The 27,210-nt window shown below is 39.3% G+C and overlaps 1 protein-coding gene across 1 annotated transcript in view; it reads left to right on the top strand.

The window, feature by feature from the left end:
• Positions 1-3,000: 3,000 nt before the first annotated feature.
• LOC146375185 (uncharacterized) overlaps positions 3,001-27,210 on the top strand; it is a 30,567-nt gene continuing 6,357 nt past the window's right edge. The window contains exons 1-3 of the mRNA XM_084949035.1: positions 3,001-3,153; positions 5,591-5,976; positions 12,344-12,465. Coding sequence (XP_084805161.1) covers positions 3,143-3,153; positions 5,591-5,976; positions 12,344-12,465 — 519 coding nt within the window. The 5' untranslated portion in view covers positions 3,001-3,142. The remainder of the gene's footprint in view (positions 3,154-5,590; positions 5,977-12,343; positions 12,466-27,210) is intronic.

Here is a 27,210-nt window from a genome sequence, read left to right as displayed (position 1 = left end):
AGAATGATGAGATTTCTTTCGGTCTTTCATCTCACCTGATTTGAAAGTGTAAGTGTATCACAATGTTCTTTTTTTTTCCATACAATTTTGTTTCTGCCTTCAGATTTGAAATCTGTGGACTCTTCAACTGAAAACTGCTTGTTTGTAGCCAGAGATGAAGCTCTCATTAATATATTTCATATCACATTTGCTTTCTGCCCAAGTTTGAAGTCTCAGAGTAAATTGCGGATTATACAGCAGTCATGCTAGAAGCTGCTTGGTCAAACCTGAGAAGATAAACTTGAGTATGAGATTGGATAATTTTTACAGGTGCGCTTTTGGACTTTTATGGATCTTTCGCAACAAAATCGTTAAGCGGTCATGTGGTGAAGGAATATATTCTTAATTAGAGAATGGCACATCAGAATTTAAGCTTTTCTTACCTGTGTTTGAATTATTCCATTATCTTACTGTATGTTGTTAATCAGAATCAGACATATGAAGTTCCTGCAGTGCAGATATAAACTGTAAAATCCATGTTTTGTTGCATCCCCAACTAACTTACATTTCTTTAGGTGTTTTGTTTTTTTAAATATCTATCTTAAGGAATACAGTTATGGTACTAAGACGGCCTTAACGATGATTCATAACAGCAGTCCTATCTCATGTGTACTTTCACGCTAGCAGTCATATGTGTAGGTGTCAGTTTCATCCAGATTGTGAATGTCTCAATTTCAAATGCAGAAGATGCATGAGGCCAAATGGCAGTTAAAAGGAAAAAGTAGTAGTAATTTCAGTTTATGAATTTCTTGAAGAAGTGTGTGGGGGTTGGGTGCACAGGGGCAGATCTTAATTTTGCAAATCATTCTGTAGTTTTAACTAGACAGAGTGTGAAAGCCTTGAGAGACCAATCTGTTCTTTATATTTTGCTTCCAAAGTGCCAGATTTTCTTCTAATTTTTTTTGAAGTGCTCTTGAGCAATATTTCTTTAAGTTTCCTGAATGTCTTTTAGAGTTTTTCTTTGAGAATTGGCTGCTTTTTCATTCATTTTTAATCCAGACCTTATACCTGACAAGGTACTTAACACTACTATAAATCATTCAAGGCACCTAACTCAAGGGATGAACCACTGGACTGTCTACACATACCAGACAACTTAGCAATGAATCAGTTTTAAATTGTATCTTTAAGCACTTTGTAACTAGTAGCGTGTTGCAAAAAGAGATACTTTGTTCCAGTTTCTTTAGTCAAATCTAATAACAGGCCAAAGATAACACAGTTTGACAGGTAAAGAAATTGTATTTCTGCACCAACATGGTGATCATGAAAGAACTGAAAACTTGATATATATTAGTATAATGTGCGATGTCTTGGAAAAAATGTAGAAAACTGGACAAGTGGCACAAAAGAAGAAGTGGCAGGCTTAAAAACTTAAAGATAAACATATCTGAAAGTCATGTCTTTAGGAAAAAGGAAGATATCAAGATGTGAGCATTCTCAGGTTATGTGTCAGATACCTGACACATAACCTGAGAATGCATCTGGGCTTTCAGATGACCCATCTACTGTTAGCTGAAGCCTCATCAGAAATGGTCTCAGTGAAAGTGACTGTCTTATGGAAGGGAAACAGCGAGAAAAAGATTAGGTATTCCAAATTACGCAAAAACTGAACTGAAAATCAGTGGTAATCGATCTTATGAAGCGATGAATCCAAAGTTGAAATTTTTAGATTAAATTATCAATATGCAGGGAGGGAGTCAGGAGAGAAATATCACAGTGAGTGACCACAGCCATCTGAAAAACACAATGGAGGCTCTTTGGTACTGCATCTCAGCCAGTGGTGTTGAGGATCTTCTCATAATTGATGGAATTATGAATGCAGGAGCTGTCATCAGATTTTGTTCCACTATGTAATATCATCTGAAGAGCTCAATTTCTCTGCATGATAATGATCCCAAGCACACTGCCAATGTGCGAAAAGCATACCTGGACAGAAAAACACACAATAGAATATTATCATTCATGGACTGTCCTCCTCAGAGCCCAGACCTCAGCATTATTAAAGCAGTGTGCAACAAATGCATCCAAAGAAGCTTTGGAATGTCCTCCACACAGACTGGAGAACTATTCCTGGAGACCATGTAAAGAAATTAAAAGAAAGCTTACCTATGAGAGTTCAGACTGTATTGAAGAATTATGGTATAGCATTTCAAGCTCATTGTGGTTGCAGAAACTTTGTTTTTGCCTTATATACTGCATTTCCATTTATGTTTCGATGTTTCATAAAAAACTGCTGCACACATTTCCCATTTTACTAGCAAAATACAAAGAAATGATGGGTACTGTAATTTTGTATACAAATCCTTACATCTGGACTGTGCCAGTGCACTTTACCAGATTTATGAAACTTGGATGAGCAAACTTGTACTTGCACCTTTTAAAAAGGGTGCAAAAAGAAGAAGGTAAAGTATTATATCATTTATTTTTCATCTTGTTAATGTCCTGCAGTGGAAAAAGGGAAAACCAAAAAATGTCAAAGTCCAGCAATAGGCTTAAATCTTATAATACTGAATAATGTGTATAAATGTAGGCAGATGTAAAAGTGCCAGAGAGATCACAGAGTGCCCCCTCCCTGTTTTCAGTCATTGTTCCAGCGTGCATACAGCACTTGTTTAAAATTTGGGAATCAATCATTTGCAGTATGTAGTGCCAAGTTATAAACACAAAAAATTGGGTCCAGATAGCCTGTGGCATAATGAGTGCAATGACAATTTTGGTTTAACAAAACTTTTTGTAATTGCATTGCAAATTTTGTTTCTGTAACTTTTAATAATTGGTGTCCTTACATTGAGCACAAAGAAAGCCTCATGAGTAGCCACTGGAAATGCTCCTCTTGACATACAGAGGTCGTTCAAGAGCTGTAATAGGCTTTAAAGCATTGGTCCCTCCCACTGGGCGGACCGACTGTTGGAGTAGATAGTGTACTGTTACGCACAGTTTGCCTTATTGACGCGACATAGAGAAAGGGAGAGGAAGAAAACAAAGGGTTGAGTTTGTTTACAGGTTTGCAGACTGACTAAAACACTTCATTCTTTTTTGTTGTGTTTTCATGTTACTTTTTTAAGCTTTACTTGGATTATGTACTCAGAGGCACGATCCTGAAATGCATTCAAGGTGAGTTTTAAAAACGGGCTCCAAAAATATGTGTGTTACTTTAAAAAAATACACAAATCTTTACAAACGTGCTCTTTAGATGTTTCAGTCGCTGTGTCAGGTGTCACGTTGCAAACAGCCGACACCTGCCTAGTATATTGGTAGATTTGTGGAAAAATCTACAAATCACCAGATCTAAATTTGAATTATTCATATTATTGTGAAATGTCACTGCAATCACCATGAAGACATTTTTGTTTAAAAGGTGTTTTAAACAAAGGTGCTCTTCCCACGCATGTCTACTAAGTGGTTACTAAAGCAATTACCAAAGTAGTGCAGTGGGTGTTTGAAACGACCGTCCCGTGTTTGATGGGACTTTCTTCTTTTACATTAATCTGGATTTGGGTGTGAATTTTGCAGCGACCCTCTGACTCCGCCGGTATATTTGGCAACGCGGCGCGCTGGCTTGAGTTCAGTTTATTAATCTGCTAACTCTGTAGACGGGTGAACGTCTGGTTTCACCCGACATCGGTTGTGTTGACTGTAAAGGAGATGCTGTGAATGCCGGTGTCCCCAGGGATGCAGAGAGGGGAAAAACATGCGTTTTATTTGCTCGATGGAGTGACGACAGCTTCTTTCAAGAAATACACGCTAAGTGGGTTGATGATTTAAGCGACAATTCTCCATTTAAACTCCTCAGAAGAGCTGATTTTTTTTTATTTTTTTTCCCCATCTTTCCCTTGTTAAGGGAGGTTAAAGAGTTCATCCGCGTTTCTACTTACCGGCTACTGTCAGGCGATGACGCCGGCGTGGGAGATTTTTATCCACTCCGGCTTGTTGGCTTGAACTTTTCTCCCATTAATTCTTGTGATAATGGGCAATTACGGACACTAATGGATATGTTTGGCATGCTACTATGAGACTCCCAGGACTGGAGATGGCGCACGACACCACTTGGTTTTGCAGAAGAACCATGCGAGGGATAGCGAGTAATGCCGTACGCGCACACGGCCGCTCAGCTATTTTGCTGTTTGTGTTTTAATAGTTAAGTGAAACCTAATATGTTAACCGAGAGGTCACTTTCTTCTATCCGATGATACTGTCAGCCGTCACCCACGAAGACACGGAAACCTCTTTGTGTTCATAAAGTTTCGGTGCAGACGTGTCGCCGAGCGAATTTTCTTACATCTTCTGCCCTGTTGCACCTACTTAAAACACACCGAGTTAGTGTTCTCGTACCGGCTTTGCGGATTTTGCTTCGTTCCCACTGTGTTGTTTTCCCTCTTGGCGTAGTAGCCGCACGAACGTGTCGCTGTTATTTCTCTAGTGCGCAAACTGTCTCCGGAGGCGCTCGGATCGGTACTGAAACCCACAAGGAAAGTAAAAATTTTCATATGGTTGAAGTACGGCCATCGCGCCCGGTTCACACAGTTGTCGCTCCTCCTCTGCTCCTCTAAAAGCAACGCTATGATGAATATTTACATTAGAGATGTGCGAAATAAAAGCGCGAATACCGGCGAATAAAAAAATGTCTGCCTAGAATTTCATTTTGGCAGACGCCTTCCACTACAGGTCATTACAGCGGGGGATTCGTGCGCCGAGGAAGCTGCAGTTTATTCTGGACAAACAGGAAGCACCGCAACAAAACATCATTTTCATGATTTTGTTTTGTAAGACTGTCACATTGAGAGTCTGAAGCTCAGTAATCCAAACGGAAAATGGCACATGTGTAAATCGTTGTTATCTCAGCGCAAATCACCTTAAATAAACTGACTTTGCAGAAACCAGTAGACTACTTGAGTGAACTTGATTTCACAAATTCCTTTATTAACTGCTAATAAGCACCGATGTCAGAAATTCAAGATTGTTATATTTTACTTATTTGAAAATGCTGATATGCAGGCTGATTGCGGTCTGTTGCGGCGCATTTATTTCTGGCTGTTTCTCTGTGACGCAGCTGAAGTCACTCTGGGGCTTCCTCATGCTTTTCCTATCAGGCAAACAGAGATGTGCCGCAATCAGCAAATTTATTTTCAAACAATGGAGGCGCACCGGGCAGCCAGTTGGACAGGAAACCTGGGCCACAGAGCAGGAACACGCTCAGCGCGCAGCCAAACACTCGCTCCTGAACTCCCTGTGCTTATCTGAGTTTCAGCTACACAGAGAAGTAAGTTACAAAACAGTACCGTTTCATAAAAGTCACTTATTGTTAGCACATTACATCTGCTATGATTTGGCAAAAAAGGAAAAAAAAAGTTCGCGCGTGTGTAAAATTAAGTTAAGTGACAGAAGTCCCGCAGTTCTGATGGGATATTTGGAAACAGAGTCACGTCCTGCCAGCGGATCGCTGGAATACGTGCGGCTGAAACTCCAGACGAAACAACAGCGAGAGGCTGTTGGCTGTTTGAGCACAGGGATGACCAGCCAAACTGACGGTGCCGCTCTGTTCATTCAACAGACCACCAAATTCGTCCGATGGCTCGACCGCAGTAACAGCATCGGAGGCCAGCGGAGGAGATCTACCACCTGTCGGTGCCACAGGAGCGCAAACGTCCCGTTTAAACCGAGGCTCTACCGGAGGAGGAGAACCGGATTCGCCTTCCTGGTGCAGAACCCCGAAGAGCTTTGACGTTTTTCAGAGCCGGACGATATTCCGCTTCCCTCGCCGTTCCTCCAGTGGATATTTTTCCTCTGACTGCGACTCATTGCCAAGCTCCCCGCTCTCCCCGAAGCCAGTGATGTCTGACAAAGCGATACAGACCCCGAGCCTCACCGGACAGGTGCTAATACACGCCCTGCAGCGCATGGGTGAGGTGCACGGTGAAGGACCGGGCACGCAACACGGTGAGCACAGACTCTTCATGTATAACTGCCGCATTAATGTGAGTGCACGCACGTGGAAGATGTTCAGGTGTCTTTTTGTAAAGTCGTTTCCCAAGTGATGGAGTGACAAACCGAGATGCAGGAACTCCATTTGGTAATGTAAGGTGGCTGTACTTCCCATTACGGTAAAGGTGTTTCTCGCCTTGCGCCTTTCGTCATGATGTTGCTGTTGTTGTAGATGGTAAAAGAGGACATGCACACGTGAAAAGATGAACAAAAACATACTTAGGATGTTTTATATATGTAGTTTCATACTTAAGATGTGTTTGTTTTCACCCCTTCCTCACTCTAGAGCTTAGTCATGAAAGAGAGCCGTTTTTCCACTACCTTGATGTGCTATGCTTGCTATTCTCACATGAGTAAGGCTGTTGCTTTTTTGTTTTCGAGATTCTGGTTTATTGACTAATACTCTGCATGCGCTACTCTGTTGGCCCTTGAAGAGAAATCCAACAAATCCAGGTGGAAACATGCTTATATAAAACACACTAATGACTCCTCCATGCTGCTAAATCCACTTCTGCTGCTTCTCTGTTTTCATTCCACTGTAGTAGTACTTAGTTTTCTGGCGAGTAATGCCTGCTGCCTTCGAGTGTGTAAAACCTTTCTAAAACCTGCAGGATACATTTGAATAACATTCTCAGGTTTAATTTAACAGGAAACTGTTGACTTGTTTATACAAAGGGTGAGTGATGGTTATAACATTGTGGACAAATGTGGATCCAATAGGTTGGATGTGTGATTTTGTTTTGCAAAAAACAAAACAAAAAAAACATAAAAAAAAAAAAACCCCAGCAGAAACGGTGACAACTTGTATTCACATTAGTTTTCAAAGTCTTAATCCCACCCTTACTCTGTAAGGGTTTGTCATTTTCATCTTCACATTGGTGGTTTGAGGGAGACAAACACATAATGGTGTAATGCGTGATGACCATTCTGTACCATGTTTCTGTTAGGAGTTGTTAATCCTGCTGATGTTGGTTTGTTTCAGACGTTGTCCTGACTCATGGCTAGACTAACAGGGCCATGCCCAGGAATGTGTGCATGTGTGTACTATTCCACACACAATGTAGGAACCTGTCAGTGAACCTAAAGAAACACATTTCTACTGACATCATCGTTACTGCCACGCCTAATGGATGTCAGATTTATATTCTTGCCAACACTTTTATTAGTCAAACTTAAAATGATGTGAAAGAGTCATAATGTATCAGTATTTCATAATGATAATTGAGTCTGTACTCTTAAAGACTCTTGACTTCTCAAAGTAAGCATTATTTAGTGTTCGCTAAGTATCACTTAGCAAACTTGCAGGTGAAATGCAGATGTGAAACACACAAACATTGAGCAATGGCTGAGCATGATATTTGGTAATGGAATCTTTCTGGTTTCAGTTTGTAGTCCAAGTAGTATTGGTTGGTCACATTTAAGTGGGCTGTGTTTGCATGCTTTAACAGTATTAAAGATGGCTGAAGTTTCCTGCTTTGAAAAGTGAACAACACAGAAGTACCTTAAAGCTGCATTCTGTTTAATGGCCAGTAGGGGTGCAACTGAAGGTTGGCAATAAACTTGTAGTTGTAAAGTATAAAAGCCTATGTGGGAAAATAGGCCTCAGCTCTTTTGCTCTTCAACCTCAGAAGAGACTTACCCAATGGGGTAATTGTTGTTTTAGGACACATTTATAAAAAATAAAGTTAGTTTTTGTAAACTGTCATTACTGGAGTAAGAAAGAAATGGGTTCATCCTGGATAATCTCATTGATTATAAATAATAAGTCAATCATAAGTGTGGATGACAGTGAGCATGTGGTGTCCCCCGGTTTCACAGTCAGATCCACCTCTCACCCATTATATTGCAGAAGTTGACAAAGAACATGCTCAGTTCTAGGATTCATAAACTAAGGTTAAGGTCAGGTTGTGTTTTAGATAGTCTAGGGTTGCATTCTGCTAAAAAAAAATGTGTATAAGCTGAACTACATGTTGATTCTCCAAACTGCACCAATTTCGTGTCATACTTTAGCCTCCATCAGCATTGACGCAGACTCAGGTTATACCATTCCACAGTGTGAAATACTGTTGTTCCTCAGATGCTGCTGTTGTCGCAGAAAAGGTGTCCATTTGGCGTTGGAGTCTTGTTGGTTAGGTTTAGGCATCAAAACTACTCGGTTACACTGAGTAAAAGATGAAGAACTTTGTCCCTTCTCAACATTAATTTAGTATGCTGAAACATAAGGCTCACCGAGTGTGTTTAAATGTGACACTAAAAGTATTGGACCACACCTCTTAATCTTTGAATCCAGGTGTTTTCTGTCTCATTGGTACAGGTGCACAAAAGCATGCACCTAACCAAACCATGTAGCCTGCTTTTACAAACATTTTTGAAAGAATGAATCATTTTAAAGAGCTTACGTTGATGCCACCCCTACAAGTCAGTTTGTGAAATGTCTTCCCTCCTAGATATTACACGATCAGCTGTAAGTGGTATTATTGCAAAGTGAAAGCGTGCAGGAACCACAGCAATTCAGCCACATAAAGTTACATAGCAGGGTCACCAAAGGCAGCGGTGCATAGTGTGTAAAAGTCACCAACTCTTTGCTGACTCAATAACTGCAGAGCTTCACAGCATGGGTTTCCATGGCCAAGCAGCTCCAGCAGGTGTACTGAGTAGGTGGCCCGGTACTTTTGTTCATATAGCATATCTGATGAGTGTGGATTGAGGCCCTTATTGCCAGTACCTTTATCCATATGTCCTCTGCAAACATACCGGTAACAGCAGTATTTGAGGCCTTCAGGTTGCTAGCAGGTTGTTACTAAGAATTTATGTATTTCCCCTTTTATGGAATTAATATATCGATTGAGGTGTAAAGTAACTAAATACATGTCAGTTAGCTGTTAATTAGAATGTTCAGTTGATACTAAAGTAGAAGTAGGAGCTGTTTAACTTATCCAAAGAGCTTAAAATGAAATTCAAATTGCCATAATAAAAGATGAAAGCAGATAAAGTTTTAAATATTATAAAACAGGAAGTGCAAGTTACGAGCTTAGATTATATCATTACATAAACACATTTTCAAATGTGGACATTAAAATGTTGTGCCAATATTATTTTTTAATCTCTATACCACAAACTCATTACTAAATACAACCGTTGTATTTAGATGCTCATTAAACGTTAAATATTTAGTGTATACTCCCACAGCAATTTTATGACCAACGGTTTTAAGCATATATTGAGGGATTCCCCAAAATGTTTTTATCGGTTATCACAGCCTGGATCCTATTTTTATTGTTTTCTGTTTATTTCAATCCCAAACAGAAATGAAAGAACTGCCACCTCCAGCATCACTGGTCTAAAATAGTGCTCCAGTTGTCTTGTTTACATCAGCACAGCTTAAAAACAGAAGGCTCATACTTTTAGCTGTGATGCTGTTGGCTAAAGTTGCCCATCCTGTTGCTTGGTAACGAACAAAACTTTGCCAGGAGGTTAAAACTTGGCAAAAAAAAAACCAGATAAAATAACTAACAGAGTAAATGCCTTCACAGTGTTGCTGCAGTGGAAGGCAAATAAATCTTCTATGGAATAATGCTGTTCTGTCATCTTAATGAGAATAAACCTATTTGTTTTGCTCAGACTGGTAAAATTGTGCGGTTACATTACATTACAGTCCAACCCTCTCTGTTTACATCTCAGCTTTAATCCTTCAATTTGTTTTTCTAAACACAGTGGGGTTTTATTTTTTTGTAAATATCAAAGTAATATCCTAAGGCTGAAATAAAACTTCCGAAAACCTGAGCATATTCTCTGCTTTGTATGTGTCGCTATTCTTTTTCATAATAGCAGCGAGTAGCTTTGCTGATTGCCTTGTGTCTCTTTTATTCTCTTTCACTGAAGCCAGACAGACAAGATAGCAGTCAAAACAGAGCAGTCCATGTGTGTGGTTACGTGTTGTTTATTAAGTAAGCCACTCAAAAAAGGACTCAGCATGTGTGTTTAGTAGCCAAAATAGGCCTGCAGGTCTTTTGTAAGATGCAGACAGTAACTTGCATCTCAATCAGTCCACTGCATTTGCAAGATAGCACCAATAAACACAAACAGACTTGTGCATTAAGTTACACATTGTCCCCCCAATCACACACAAAAGTCTCAGTTATCAAGATTGCTAACTTGTTTGTGTGTTAGATATAGTGCAGGGGCTTAAGGAAGATCTGTTTATCTTGTTGTTGCTGCTCGACATCGCAGTACTTCCTCCTGCAGCAGCAGGAAGATCACACTCGCAGTGCAGTCAGGTTTCTTCAGTTTTAGAGCAAAACAGATGCCTCTTGTGAGTTTTTGTCCTTAACACAGTCTAATTATAATACAACCTCAGGGCTGGATGGAACAAAGATAGATTTTGCCTGAGGCTTTGATCTTACAAATAAACTTTAGCTGAAATTCAAGTTACTAAGCTGCACAAAGCCGACTTACTGTCTGTTAGAGGAATTCACTATTTATTCAGGTTACTCTGGTACTCTTCTGACCTAAGATGACCTAAGATGCGACTGTTTGCTCGCATTTGTTTTTTGCTTTTTAACTGAATGCCCTTCGGCATAAGCAAACTGTGGATTATGAGCCAAAATCGGTTGTCAGCAGATCGCATTACAGCAGCCAGGTTGATGTCTTAGAACTGCTCATATGCAAAATCAGTATCATCATGTATACTATGTATAACTGTCATTTTGGTTATTGTGGTCATTGTCAAAGGAACATCCTGATAAAGTAAGTCCTCGTGCATGACACAGTATTTAACCCGCTAAGTACATGCAGTGTTACTTAAAAGCATCTTGGACGTCAGTGCAGAAATCTTTGAAAGGAGGAAACAAGTAACATATGCAAGACTTCATAGGAGTTCTTGTTTTGTGTTTTAAAATTCATTATTTGATGTCTTGAGCATCCTGGCATCGCCTACCTGCACCGTTTGTAGCTTCCAAACCCGAATAAATCAGTGAGATTCAGTAATTACTCAGCATTTATTACACTTTGAGGCACTGTAGCGTAGCTCCATGCCCATATCTCCATTAAAATCCCTCTTGCTGATGCTGCAGTCAGCAGCTTGATGGATTGATTGCTGTATTGGTCTCGTCAATATCAGAGGATGTGAGAAATATTAAGTCTGGGTTTCATAATGGCGTGCATGAGTCATAAGCGGAGATCGGTAAGAGGTCAGAGCCTTTCATAATCGTATTGTAGTTCAGACTGAAAATCTAACAGATTAACCACGAAAACACACATTCACGCGCACTGACACATGAACACACTCGCACTTTTCCTCATCCTGGTCAGCTGGCAACTGTAACACCATGAAGCACTCAAAGTGCACTAAATGTATCTGATAACCTTCTCTACTGTTAATAATTAACAAATATGTTTGTCATTTACCTATTTTGTCTCACCTCGTTGAATAAGTACCCTGATTTACATCTCCTCTGGGGTTTTTATTATGTCACTGTGAGCATGCATCGATTATAACATCAAATAAACTGAACTGGGTCAAAACCAAAGGAGTCTCACTTTATGAATCACACTCTGATTGTTTTTCTTCTTTGTCTGTCGTATAGTTTCTTCAAAATTTTACCATTAAAAGGAGTTTATTGGTGTGTTTTTTTGATAAAAGCAGTCATGGATTGGCAGGAAAGCCGAACATGCACATCACATATGAGTTTCTCCAAAAAAACAACAACAACAAAAAAAACCCGATGAAGGTTTGAGTTACAGTGCTTTTCTGTTACATCTGTTCACGTTTTTTTTTTTAAAGATTCAACATCAACAAGTGAATCAAGTTCAAAGGAACTTAGCTTGGCTGCAGTGAATTTGGTGTAACCACAGTCTGAGCCATGTGCCCGGTGATGCCCAAAAGGACTTTATTTTCTTTCTGGGCAACCTATTGTTAACATAAGTTACGATCAGATAGCCGCCATTTTGAAACACCTCGTATGTAAAGCTATGTAAATACATGCACTCAGTTTCTGTGTTCCTTTGTGGTTTCTCTTAATCTTACAAGTCATATTTCAAATATCTTTGTGCTGAAGTTTCACAGTGTATCAAGTCTGAACCCCTAACCACAAATAAAGCTCCAAATACTTTTTGGTTATGCTTCACTTATATGGAGCATAAATAAACACATATTTTGTCTCGGTGGATAAGTTTTGAGCATTTAACCTCTTCAGAAATGTAGTGAAAGATCATATGAGTTAATGCTGTTGCACCCTGGAACTGACACGCAGGATGTATAACAGTTGTTTACCTGATCATCATATGCAAAGATGGCATGTTTTCTTTTTACTTTGTGTTGCAGATCCGTCACCCAGCCCCTCTAGGACGTGGCAGCAAAACGCAGCAGGGGACATGCAGGCAGAGACATTCGGACAACAGCTCAGACGAATAGGAGACGAGTATAATCGTCTCCTATTGCAAAGGGTTAGTGATCACTGACACTATTTCTGTGTGTGCGTGCGAGAGAGAAAGAAGTCATATGTGTGTTAAAACCAGCCTGCAGCAGGATACATTTTTACATCTCTTGACCAGAAGGCTGAACACCCTGCAGCTGTGGTAGTGAAGCTGATCAGCTGACAGACAAGACTGCGATTAACTAAAGGATATAAACGACTTTTGCCAAATCATCTCATCTCAGCAACTAAACTCAAAAATATATAGGCTGTTGGAAAATTGCCTTTTTCATTCAGTGTTTCTCTGTGAATCCAGATTTGCAGCTGGATGCTGCTGAAATGAACCACATGTTCAGCAGGGCAGGAAACAAGAAAGGAAAAAAAAGCAGGACAAAATGTGTGTGTGTGTGTGAGAGATCAGAGTCTCTTAGCAGCTGGTCATTTCCACTCTGCTTCGGTTGAGAAAAATAAAAAGACCTGTGATCAAAGTATTACACGAACAGACAGCCTGAATCTGCACAAAATCCAGATGCCACAGTTACCACTGCAGTTAAAAAACATACCAAAAAACAGGAAAACAGCCTAATGATAGAAAAACCTCAACAGTCCAGGAGCAGGTGATGGATAGGTTAAGCGTAGAGAGAGGAAAGCAATGTTTACAGAAGTCGAAAAGAAACAAAAATAAAACCTCGTGGTACAAATTGACTTTTTAATGTGGGGAGAGTGAAAGAAGTTCATTATGCAGCACACAAAGACACATATGTTACATAGATGTATTTGTAAATGCCGAAGGTGAAATTCATCAGAGCTTTTTCAGTTTATTAATATATATCGCATTTGAGATGTTAAATATTTTCTGCATGCTATGCTGCTCTAGCCTTTCAGTTACAGTATTCTTGAAACTTCCTACTATATACCCTTTAGGCCAAATCACACACAAAAAATACAGGTTTAAGAAAATTCCTATCACCTTGCTTGCTTCGGTACTTGTTCCATGAGATTGCAGTTGCAGTATTCTGACTATTGCTCTGCTAAAGAGACGTTCATATTATTCTTGGGAGTATAAATCCTGTGAATGGTGCAGTTGTGAAGTTGTAATCAGACTTAATTTCCTCTTGGCTTCTTTTCCTTGGCAATATTTCGACATATTGCATCACTGCGGCTTTATTTACTCCTCTATCAAAGAGCTGACTGGAGCTTTGGGAAGACAGAGAGGAAGCGAGGAGAAAACATGATCTAGTTTAAATTCACTTTAATCTCATCACAGAAATGGGTTAAAAAATAGAAGTCAAGAAAAATGCATGACAGGCCTATTATAGCTCAGTAAGGAGCTTAAAACACTCCCTCAGTGTCAAAAGCTTAACAGTTACAAAGCTGCAAGTCTCCATTCGAGTCTTTTGATGCATGAGAAATCTGCTTCACTCACTGAGTGTTTTTTTGTCTGTGTAACTAATGAGCAGCAAACAGGAATAGAGTGAACCTTCTCTGCAACTTTGCTTCTGCATTTTTCCATACCAACACATATATCTGATCTCTAGTGACCCTGTGCTTACGTATTAGAGATTCAGCCGTGTAAACTGCTAATGCATTAGTAATATAAACAAGCACAAATGTAGAAATCGATGATTAAAAAATTATTTTTCAACATTTGTTAATATTTCTCAGCATTGTAATGTTTAGGTTTCATCCTCCACACACTAAACAAACCTAAATTAGTCAGTGCTGTAATCACTGACCATACAGTTACTCAGCTACGGGAGTCATGATTTTGGAATGTTTTCAGTAAAAAAGCAGTAAAAAAGCTGGTGTTTCTCACATCCTCTGTGAGCAATTTCCATTATTCAGTGTTGAAGATGGTGAGGAAAGCAGAGTACAGGCTGTGACTCAGCACCTTGTCACACAAGTTTGGAACGTGTGTGTATTTTAGTGCCTCCATTATCTTGATTGCAGAGCCAACCAGAAAGCGAGCGCATGTGTGTTAGGTAACTTAACAAGCTTACAAAGAAATAGGCTGGGGATGTTATCCACTGCCCTGACATTGTGATCGTTCACCCTAACCTACTAGGCTAACTGGTAGTTGCACTGAAGAAAGCAGAAGCTTACGTAGCTTGCACAGGAAGGTCAAACGTTAAACGTAAGGCGCTGTGACTGATAAAAGGCCCAAACAAAGGAGCTCAGGATGTGATACACAGTGAGGCAGAATATATTTTACTTTTACATATATGTAAGTGACATAAAGTTGCATTTTTTTAATGTTAAAAAAAGTATAGGCTATGTTAGTTCTATTGCATGTAGATACCCTTATGATATAACTTTCAGATTGGGAGGGGGTTTTTTTGCTCTTAAAGAAATAAACACACTGACTTTTCGATCAGTCAGTTTAATCAACATTTTAAATTACTGATGTTAAAGTGAGCTGTAGTTTGTGGGATTGATTCTATATGTTCCTCAAAAGTATTAGCTTACTATAGCCCACTTTAGTAAGACTGATCGGTTCATTAAGTCGTATATTAATGCCACACATGTGTGGAGATTTATTGTTGAATGAAGGAATATGCAGTGCTTGTGGTAAAAGACAGACTGTATATAGCCTTGACACACCCACGATTTAGAGAAACAACATTCACGTTGTTTGTGTGTTGTGTGTGTGTGTGTGTGTGTGTGTGTGTAAGATATACAAATTATTTACTAAAGGGATTAATTGCCCTAGATTGTTACAGCAAACTAGAGACACACTGTGGATGGCTCTACCGGTTCATGTAGCCACAATGTGGCCACATCTTCACTAATTTCTCCTCAGAGCTCATGGTATCTGAACTAGCTTTGTTATTCCCATGTTGCAGTTTTTGTTTCATAACATCTGAAACATACATAATACAAAAAGTACTTCCTCACGAACAGTGGCCTCCAGCCCCTTTAGTTTTATAGCCAGCGTCACCAAACAATATGTCAGCACCCAGCCTGTAATGTAAGTGCTAACGAGATAAAGTGAAAGCCTTCATTTACCTTTATTTGTTTGGTTTTTTTGATGAATTAACTCCATCTGCCTTAATAAAATATAATGTCACTATGCTGTTTTCACTAAGGTAGGCGAGACTGGTTGAACTCAAGAGCTTAACAGATTACAGTATTACAACTCAGTGCACTAACGTCGGGGAAAGTATTTAATTTAGTCCATATGTGAACAGTCCCACGAGCTGGGATTTAGTACGTGATAAGCGTCAGTGGCGTGAGCCTGCCATGGCCTCAACGGCTTCAAAACAAACTTAAACACAAAGAGGCTGGATACATGTGAAAACAAAATGAGTTAAGGCTGTGACTCAACACCTTGTCACACTATCGCACTGCTGGGGAAGACAGGAAGAGATAGGTGTGCGTGTGTGTGTTTTTTCCAGTGTGTCTTAGTGGGAAATCATCTGTGAACTTGGTTGCAGAATCATCCAGAAAGTGAGTGCAGGTGTGTTTGTTCTTGCTGTAGAACAATAATGAGACGGAGAAAAGAGGAACGTGGAGACTTGTTCCTTGTTCTCTTGCCAGGTGTTGATGCTGCAGTGTATAAATGCACATGTGTGGTTACACATAAGGTTGACCAGGTTTCTCACTTTATGGGTGATTGCACAGAGTTTTAATCCCTCGCCTTTCATCCCACATATTGAGACAACAGTGCGCATTTTGATTAGCTCTAGTTTCCAAAAACCAGGACTGCGACACAGGCACACTTCTGATGTCTGGATTTTATCCACTAAAGAAAGCATAGGAGGAGGTCATCGTGAGTGAAGTGCTGTTTAATCTACTTGAGCTATAGCTAATTTAAAAAATTGCATGCAATTGCAAAACCTTGGGTCATGCAGATTTTAGTGTAATATGATGGTAACTACAAAAAGGAAAAGGAAATTCAGCTGTAATAAACAGTGAAAGAGAAACTGCTCAAGTTTCAGTGAAACTGGTGAGAAATGATTGTCAGAGATCTTTTTTTCCCGTTTTTAATCATAGTTATCTTGCAGGTTTGCAAGGATGAGAGTATGAAAGCAGTCTTACAAGAAATATGCGGTTTACAAAAAGATCGGGCTATCTGTGAATGCATCTTTATGAAACAGAACAGTAGCTGAAATAAGAGTACACTGATCAACCTTAAATGCATTAAGTTTCAACATTAGAAAAAATAAACATCTGAGTGCACCAAGAAGTAAAATAAACATATGAACTTATGTTGATATATTTTTCTACCACTGTGAGTTTGTGATGACAATTAATTCATAAAATTAATGATTTTCTGCAGCGTTACTCTCTTGTCTAGTTTGCAGCTGCAGGGTTGTATTTTACTGTTATATTTTATCTGTTCTTTATAGATATCTATCACCCATTCCTCTTGTAGCACCTCATGCTCAGTTGATCTATTTTGTGCAGAAGAGTCAAATGACCCATCAGAAGCTTTGCTTTATGTGAGCGCACTAAGAGCCTAAAGCAGAAAGCCCGAGTTAACAAACAAATCCGATAACCACCATTGTGATACCAATTTTCTCTGACTAGGTTTTAGACTTTTTCAAGCCAGCTGATACAAAGAAATCCTGGCTATGTTGAGCATGCTTCATAGTACGTCCTACTGCTCACTCAAAATACTTACAATTTCAGAAGGTCAGCAACAAGACATTTTTAAAAGATAATTAAATCCATCTATCTGAATAATGTGAATTATTACCACTTCAAATATTGAAGTTTTACATTTAGCATTCTTTTTATGGTTTTTTTAAAGCCTTTATTATGACAGGAAAGCTGGGAGAGAGAGCAGGGGGAAGACATGCAGGCTCTAAAATAGCCTTATTGCATTATGAGTCACCTGTTCAACCCGGTGAACTCAAATGGCACTCCTTTCTCGTGTAATTCAGAAAGCAAATTCTCAACAGATGTTCTCTCACATCCCTCAATACTTATGTCTTATCTGAGTGTTTGTGAGTGGCTGTGTCTGCGTTGAGATATCCTGGTGGGACTGCATCCTTGAAGTGACCTGGAGAGTTGAACTTTAGGAAGTTTTCTGAATACAAGAAAATATAAGAAGTCTTCAGCACTGCCACAAACTTTACACCGTAATCAAACCGACACAGCAGTAAATGATGAATCATCTGGCTCCAGTACAGCCGGGCTAGACAAGGGTTGAACTGAGGTGATTAAAGCATGTGGTGTGACTGCCTGCAACCTAAAGCCTACACCCTTTTGACCTGTTGCTCCTTAAAACTAAAACAGTTTTCACTTCCAGCCTCCTTAACTCACAAATGCCAAGCCGGCTGTGAGCATTTCTTCAAGTTGCATTATTTCACATACATTTTTGGATCTCTACTGATCCAACAAAACCATCTAAAAATATAAGATCAAATTATCAGTCTTCTTTTCTGCACATTTACGTGCTCCACAGAGAATGATTTCTACTAATGTTGATGGGCTTCTAACTTTTCTTCCAGCAGATCTAAAATGCTGACATTTTGTTTGTTTTTTTACCAAAATTTCCAAACAGTTTTTAATTACACTGCCACAAAATTTGGTACATGGTACATGGATTGTCACATTTGGTAAATCACGGTTCCAAGATGATCTATCCTTATGTGACTTTGCTGATATGCTCTTTTCTTCTATAGTTATTAGAATGACGTTTCTGGTCGTGTGTGAAACATTATAACAGTTATAAGAAAGATTAGAATGAACTTAAACTCTTACCACCAGGTCAACAGTTGAGCTTGAAGCTGTCCAGACCTCTGGGTTATGATCAGGAAAACTAATGACACATCCAACCACCCTGTTTAGATTCATCTCACAACCCTGCTTCTTTGGCACTCCTCAATTTAGGATTGCGAGTCACTGATCCAATGGTGTCTTGAAATATCTATGAAAACAGGATCCAGTTAACACAATTTTATACTTAATAGGGGAATTTATTATGTTTTTAGCTTCAAAATGAAAAACATTATTATCAGCCCGTATCACATTACTTTTGAACACTTAGCTGCCAGCATTGCTAAGGTTGACAGAAGAGCTTTATTCGACTTCATTGCCTGAAGCCTAAGAGATGCCTGAAGGATAAGAAACAGTCTGCCTCACTTCAGACTGCAAAGTGACTCACAGAGACGCTACACTGACACAGACTCTGGGTTTAGTTCACTTTACTGCCTGAGAAGTTTGAAAAGCACTTACTACTGTAACATACCATACAACCATACTATATTATAGTGGTTAATTATTTTGCTGGAAAACATATGCAGCAGTGTATAATCTCAAATGTAATGAGTAAGCATTTGTTTTTTTTAGTAATCTTCCACACACTCAGCTTTTTCTCCTTTGCCCTCAGTTAATCCATCCAATCTCTCTCTCTCTTCCTCCCTGTCTTTATATCTGTCTCTCTCTCTCTCTGTCAAACATTTACACAATGTGTGCATGTTTGTTTTCAGACTTCTGTGAACATGCCCAAAATGGTGTCCATGCCCATGTGTGTTTGTGTGTGTGTGTGTGTGTGGTGCGACAGCCCAGTGTCCGTGACAGTGTAGATTCATTATGGCTCAAACCTGCGGTTACAGAACTCTAAGGGAGCAAAGCACAAGGTCTAATTATCCTGTCCAAACACACACACACACACACACACACACACACACACACACACACACACACACACACACACACACACACACACACACACGCTTACAGAAACTCCCAACACACACTGTCTTTCAGTAAGCGGTACAAGCCTTTGTCCTGAAGACAGAAATAACTCTGAGGAACACTCTGGACCAGTCGGGTGTCACTGGCTGGCTGCTTGTATTTGTGTGTGTGTGAGAGAGTGATTGAGTGTGTATGAAAGACAAAGTGCAGGACAGTATTTTTAACCCTTGCTTAACCATCTAGGTTTGCCTACAGCACTGTTTCTGTGACTACACAGTGCCTGCCGTAGGTTCTGCCTGTTTATGGCCTGCTAGCTGAACAGTTGTTTTGTTAAAGGCGTTTTCTGAACTTAAACACCATTAACAATTTCTGCTGTCAGCTATTGTAACGGAAGGAACTTTGATGTCTCAAAGTTTCAAAGAAACTAGGACAGTAGTCACTGAGAGAGGAAAGTTATTTCAGCATCAGTACATTTTTTTTCTATTTGAGTGCTTCAAATATTTCACTATTGACTCATTTGAAATATTGACTAATTTCAGGTTTCTAATATAAATCTTTATAAATGCATAATCACCTATTTCTCTCAGTCATGGCAGTCAACACCACACCTCAGTTTACTTTATTACTGCAAGATTTGGCAACTTATCATGGCCTTTTATCAATTTTACCCCACTCAGGATAACATAAAATCTCTAGGTCAATGCTAGCACAGCTTTCCCTCTGTTTCTCGAGTGAGATAGCAGAGAACTGCATCACTGTGATGTTCACCCAATCTGGTGCTTCGAGCTTTCTCTCAGAGGAATATTTTTACTTGTAAATATAGCGACAATTGTGAATTAATGTTATGGTAACTATTTGCTTCTGAATACCACCACCTCTCTAAAGCCCTCAAAAGAATGGTATTCAGAACACCCCAACCTTTCACGCATTATTCAAGTACACACAGAAAAAGTACACACAGAAAAAAAATTTAATCTGTCAACTCAGTAGCAAGAGTTGGGCATTGTTATGCAAGTATTTGTAGCCGTTATTATGCATATTTCCCAGTGCAACTCTATGAATGTCAGTTTGGACAGATTGTGCAAGATCAATGAGTAGATGTTCAAGCTGACAGTAAAGACATTTTTTACAGGAAAAGGAACTTGTTAATACTTGGTTGCAGTACTTTTGCATTCAGAACTCAAATTTTACATTCATTTTAGCAATGGTATGTGATTAAGTGAAGCTATAGCATGCATGTAAGACCCATGGCATATTTTTGTTTTAAAGCTTTTTTTTAAAAAAAGAGAAACAACTGAAAAAGAAAAGAAAAACACTTTAATTCAAAGTGGCACAGACACCACAGAGATGGTAACAGTAGACAGAAAAATAATGTAGCAAAACCTGAGTCATTTTGCATTGTGTGCATCAGTGTGTGTATGTGTGTGGTTGAAAGTGTAGCCTTGTTTTGAAAGCTATTTTTGAGAAGCAGCATAGTAAGTTGTGGTAACCAAATAAAATCACACGAGCTCTTTGGAAGTGGCTGACTCAATGTTTCCACTGTGAAAGGAACGAGCAAGATAGAAAGATGAGAAACTTAAAAACCCTTGCATCAGAGATGTCTGTCTTCAAAGACTTTGGGCAGAAACAATCACTTGCAGAATGCGCACAACTTGGCTGTCTTTTCATTCGCATCACCTTTTGCATCCACAATTTTTAGATTTCTGGATCAAAAGTGCATCTGGTCAGCTTTTAATATTTCTCAGTGTCATGGTAACACTGCAGAGGTTTTTAAATATGCTGCATTCAAGAGCCAGTGGGGAATCCTCGACTTTAGTGCTCTAAAACTGGCAGATTGACTCATGCATGTTTGCTAATTGTGCTGATGTTGAAGGAAAAAAAAAAGACTACTGTTATACAAAAGTGGAAAACAATGTTGGAGTCTCAGATCACCAATGAAAGATTTTAAACTGGTCGCTCTTTTAAGCTGAAATCAAATCAAATTATACAGCAACATAAATGTAAGCAACATTTTTAAAAGGCACGATGTTAACAGTAAAGGATTCATTTACCTGTGGCTTCCCAAAACAAACAGACCAAAATAATTCACTGTGCAAACATGAAAGAATCTGCAGTAATTGTGATAAACTGTTTTATCTCTAAGTAGATGAATTGTATCATCTTGTTTGACTGATGGGCTGAATTATGTTTTTTTACTGATTAAATGCCTGACTGGTGAATTGCCGATGATTGGCTGACTTCCTGCCTTTCTGAATCTGTTTTTGTGAAAGTTTGGCTTTTCGTCCTTTGGCATCTTTGTCACACTTTGCCTGCTGTTACATCCCACTAGCAATTACTGTGGGTGTGTGTGGGCAAACGCATGCACTCTACACGGTGGTACCTTCGTGTGTTTGCACGTGCTGTATGAATTACTTGTTAGGAGCCTGCAGAGTTGCAGTGACAGCAGGAAAATGATTTGTGGCAGCAGGTTTTCTATTCGCAGATGAAGGATGAGGTTATTTGAGGTAAGAGTTCAAATGAGGAAACTATTAGAGAATTACCAATGTGTGTCTGGGTGTGCATGCGCGTGTTTCCTTTCTGTAATCCTGAGGTATACAGTAAGCTTGAAAATGAAAAGTTTTTTGGGAAACTGGTTTTGGTTTCATGTCAGTCTCTCAGCCCGCAGTTTGTCAGCTAAAGGAATACATCTGCTTCTGATTGCAGTGCAATTCAAACCTCTTATACTGACTGTGAAATACAACCAATCGTCCAGAGTAACAGATCAACCCTATACACAGTGTTTCTGATTTAAGATGTTTATTGGTTTATCCCTGGATTTACAGTAATGTTAAAACAGCAAAAGAAAGTAGTTAAAACATGTTGATATGTGATATTGTAAAGCACCGTTTGCTGTTCTTTATCATAAGCAAAGCTAAAAACGTTCTGCTCTCATACTCAAAGCATGGACATGACACTGAGATTGATCTTCTCATCAAACTGCCAGCAAGAAAGCAAACAAGTCTGTTTGCCAAAACGGCAGACTATTTCTTTGAACTCTATGAAGTAAAGAAACTTCCAGCATGCATGTTATCAAATAAAGTATTATTAGTCCAGTTCTAATTATAGCTTAGATGCAGTTAATTTGATAACAATGAGAGGTGCTTTTAGATAGTCTGCATACAGGCTCATCTCAGGTACACCACATCCTCCTGTTATGTTGTCATTCATAGTTTCTCAGCTTTCATTTGCAGCCAAGCATGACTATAGATCAGCACATACTGTGATTTGGAAGATCATTCAGAAGTGGCATTTTGGCCTTTTTGGTCAGGATATGAAATTAATCCAAATCCTTAATTTGGAATAAATTCACATGCTGTGAATCCAAGCAGTTCCTATTGAGCTTCCCTGTTTTTCATTGCACTGGTTTTGATAAACCACATAACCCATGTTCTTCAGTGTACCAAAAACAGCTAATATATTATAATAGTATCTAGACATCAATGGACCATTAAATAAAACGTTATAATGAAAAAAGCTTTCAGTAAGATTGCTTTGTGTCTTGAGACCCATACATCTGCCAACAGGAGCCCTTCCCTTACTCTGCAAGCTGAAGACCATCATGACAGTCAAATCATTACAGTGGTTGGTGAGGTGACGAAAGAGTGCAGAAACGCTGCCAACTAAAGCAAAAAAACCAAAACAAAAACCCACAAACCTTGTGTCTGTGTTCCAACGCTGCTTTGAGGAGAGACAAGTCTCTAATGTGCAACATGATAAACATTGCTGCAAGCAAATTAACAATAATAACAATAATCTCACTGTTTCCATAACAACAAGGTATAATAACATCTCTGAAGGCCTAGAGAAAATAAGTTGCCGAAGGAAAATTGCAACTCTTTATTGCTTTTACAAAAGTTCTTATTCGGGTTGAAATCCAGTGTAATATTCTACTATAAACAAAGGCAAAGCTCTAATGGTAATGTGTGATGTGAGACGCCAATTTTTGATGCCAAATGAAAGGGGAGGCTGAATTAATGGGTATTAACTTCACTCAAGACAAGAGTCTTGATATATAGTAATGGTAGACGTTCAGGTTGCGGAGATGAAACTAAATTGCCAAAAAAATCAACATGTGGAGAATTTACTCTTCACTTTGCCGCCAAATACAACAGTCCCCTGATGACATTCAGGGAAACTGAGCCTTAGAGAAATCAGTCTTACTGTATTGACTCTCTGCCGGTGATCGGCTATTTCCTAGACTGGTGTAGCTGAATTGTTGATTTAAAGTTAAAAAGTTCATAAAGTGATGATTACTGGAGGAAAAATCCACAAAGGAAGAAAAAGTATCACATGTCCTGTCAGAATAAGATGTTTTTCCAGATGTGCAATTTTTTTCCCCTCTGTCATGGTGAATTTGATTTAAACCACTGACAGATAATAAAACTAAGTCTTCAGTCCCACCAGCTCTGTGAAGCTATTCACAAGGGTACTTTAACCCAAATGCTAGCACCACAATGCTAACAGGATAATATTTAATAGATATAATGTTAACATCTTCCAAGCGATTGTCTCCAGATTGCCGTTACCATTTGAGAGCATTTCTGTCAGGAGAAGTTAGTAAAGTGGGATTGTTATTTCCATCTACAGCAATTTATATTTGGCACCACTGCTATGTTCTGTGGCCTTCCCACTCTTCTATACCCACACACGGAAAGCCTCAGGTAGGGAGAGCATTAGCTGGGATGTAAGTGGCAAATGGATCAGTTCTTTTATAGCACTTTTCTACTGTACCTGAGAGGTCAAAGCACTTGATATAACTTGTCTCATTCGCATAAGCACCTTTTTCTATACACGTGCTTCCTATCTAAGAAACATTCACAAAGGATGCATTGGAGAGCAATTTGGGTGCTCCAACAATCCAGGCTCTTAGTATCTTGTCGGATATTTGGCACACAAACTAGAGCAACCAGGGAATAAACTAGCAACCTTCCGATTAGCAGATTACCTGCTGAGCTACAGCCACCCCAACTACAGAAACTATATGCATAGATATCTTAAATGGCACACCAACCTGTATGAGATTAGCTCTAGGAATGTTATCAGCTGGTACCGGTGATTTGCCTGCCAGAACTAACCCTACGGTTGATAAGCTATACCCCATTACCTTCACCTGCCATAGCTGTTTCAGTGTAAAAAAATCAGGGTCATGTCTTCTTCAAATAAACATTCTGCTAGCTCTTTGGTCATCTAACTTGCTTGTTTGTTTAGTCAGATGTGGAATTAGAAGCACATTGTGATTCATTTCAGGGTTAACTAGTGTTCCCCTCACCTGTTTCCTCCTCTGGCATTAGAGGCTTCTGTGGCTTTTGGCTCACTTTTCAAATTAAACCACACAGCTTTTATATCCCTGTTGCATCTGTAAAGATCCTGTTTTTCAGAGTACAGTGTGGCCTGGGGCAGGCAGTATTATTTTGTGCCAGCGGATATCTGGATGATGTTGCACAGTCTGTCCATCCGGGCTAAATCTGAAAGGCTTAATGCCACAACGTGAGGGAAAAGAAAAAAAAGATTCTTCCTACTCTTGTAAATTCCTTAGCTGCTCTTTAAATTATTCACGTATGGCAGTTTCCTTTAAAAGCATTAAGCAAACATTTTGAACGGAACTCATTAAAACTCACACCTGAAAGCTGCAGTTCAACCAAAACCATCCACTGTTAGCTACTCCGGGTAGTTGTGGCTGTAATTTCCAGCTGTTAATTATATAAGAGAGGATTCAGTTACTCAGGTGTTTTATTCTTAAAATAGGTTTAAACTGGGTGAAGAAAATACATTCAGTAACTTGCACAACATTGTGTCTGAGTGAAGTAGCTAAAGTTTCTGTTGTTGTTGTCTAAAATGGCTTTCTGTGTACACAAGTTACTACATAATTTTCATTGTGGGGATCCCCTTCCACAATAACAGGAACCTTGTTGTTTCTGGAGAGAGTTTTTTTTTTGAGCATCCACCCTGAGGATGTGTTCCTGTTCTACTGACCAGGGAGATTATTACTGAAAAGTTACTCTTCCTGCTGCTGAAGAAATGGACTGAGGCCAAGACACTGATCGATCAGCTGCAGGGTTACTGTACAGAAAAGAAAACACCTGTTTCAGTCAACAGCCTGCCAAGTGTATCTAGATGACTGAGGCAAGGAGTTACAAATAGACACAGCTGAGGGGCACAGTGTGAAACAAGGCAGGCGATTTCTGTTACAACATGCAGACAAGAGGACTGGGCACCCAAAATCCAACCAGACTCAGCTTTTAGCTTGTCTGCTTCAACTTTTATTTTTTAATGATTTGAAAAAGAAAATTTGAGCAAATTCAGCTTGACATTGTGATAATGCTTGAATGTGTCACTGGAGCTACAGCAAGTAAAATAAGTATTGAACACATCACCAGTTTCCTAAGGAAATGTGTTTCTAAAAGGTGTCATAATTACCATTAACAGCATTAACCTGAGGCTACAGCCCTACACACCAGCACAAATCTCTATCCAAATGAAGACACGTGTGAGCTTACGTGTGGCTGATTTCACCACAAATGATGGCTCACTTTATCACGGTGCTGTGCAGGGGTCCGCATTTACTCAGCTTTAACATCACCCTGGGCTCTTGGCTAGTTTAGCGTTAGCATGCTGTCTGTACAGGTGCCTGCAAAGAGCCAAACTTATGTTAAAAGTATAATGCAGTTGTTTCTGTCCTGGAGCGGTTTCCACTTTACCATCACGCTCTCATCCTTGTGCAATAAAAATAAAAGTAATGTCCATATCCATGCTGCAGACTGCAACACTATTTTCCTCCTACACACAAACTAAAATCAGCTTAATGTAACAAGACTGCAAGAACCGATAAGTGGGATCAATAGGCAGGCAAAATAACGATTCCAAGGAATTGGACTACTGTGAGCCATTCCCTGGGAATCCCTGATAACAGCTGAGAGTTTCCTTGGCAGTGTGTTTGGGACGATCGTCCTTCTAAAAAGGTCCACCCTCGTTTCAACATCATCATCATCATCATCCTGGTAGATTGCGGCAGATTTTTTTAATCACAATATCCTGGTACATTTTTCCATTCCACCGTCCTTCAATTACGTGCCAGTGCCGTATGCTGAAAAACAGCCCCACACCATGGTGCTCCTACCTCTAAACTTCAGTTATGTGAAATTGTTTTGGGGTTGATATCCAGTGCCCTATTTTCTCCAGACGTGGTGTGTATTATGGCATCCAAAGAGTTTGATGTTGGTTTCATCTGACCAGACTACATTCTCCCAGTATTTCACAGGCTTGTCTTAATGTTGTTCAGCAAACTTTAAACATGCTTCGACATGCTTATTCTTCAGCAATGGAGTCTCGCGTGGTGTGCAAGCACACTGGCCATGGCGGCTGAATGCATTACTTATTATTTTGTCTTTGAAACAATTGTACCTGCTGATTTCAGATCTTCCTGTAGCTCCCCACATATGTTCCTTAGCTCTTAAATAACACTTCTGATAACTCTTTTCATTCTTCTTGCTGGGAGCACCTGGTTGTGGTCGTCACAGTGAAATTATGTTCTTTCCAACTCCACATTATGGCCCCAACAGTGCTCACTGGAACCTTCAGTAGTTTAGAAATTCTTTTGTAACCAGCACCATCAGAATGTTTCGCAACATCAAGGCTACAAAGGTCTGCTCAGTAACTTTATCGATCACAAGAGGTTTCTTGTGTAACACCTGGTAATGAGACGTTTTTATAGGCCAATCAGTTGGGACTGAAGCAGCTGATTTTAATTTGCAAAAATTGGCAGGATTGCTTTCTAATTACTAATAGATTTCAGCTGGTGTCATGCTTTGTTGCACCTCCCTTTCTTCATGTGGTCAACAGCACATTTAGAAATACATAGAAAATTGGTGACATGTTCAGTACTTAATTTACTCGCTGTATTGACAATTCTCTTTTTAGCAGAGTTGACTGAACAGTTTATAAAGCAATTAACTAATTAGGAGCACAGTAGCACACCCTCATTCACAAAGAAGTTGAGAAACTATGAAATGTAACAGTAACAGAAGACAAATATAACTAATTTCATTAGTATTTATTTATTTATTTATTTTATTATTTTAACAGTTTGCACAAT

This window comes from Perissodus microlepis, chromosome 13 (assembly GCF_051167445.1).
Source record: "Perissodus microlepis isolate ML-2025 ecotype Zambia chromosome 13, ASM5116744v1, whole genome shotgun sequence".
In the NCBI taxonomy this organism is placed as follows: domain Eukaryota; kingdom Metazoa; phylum Chordata; class Actinopteri; order Cichliformes; family Cichlidae; genus Perissodus; species Perissodus microlepis.
This window is presented reverse-complemented; position numbering and strand designations above follow the sequence as displayed.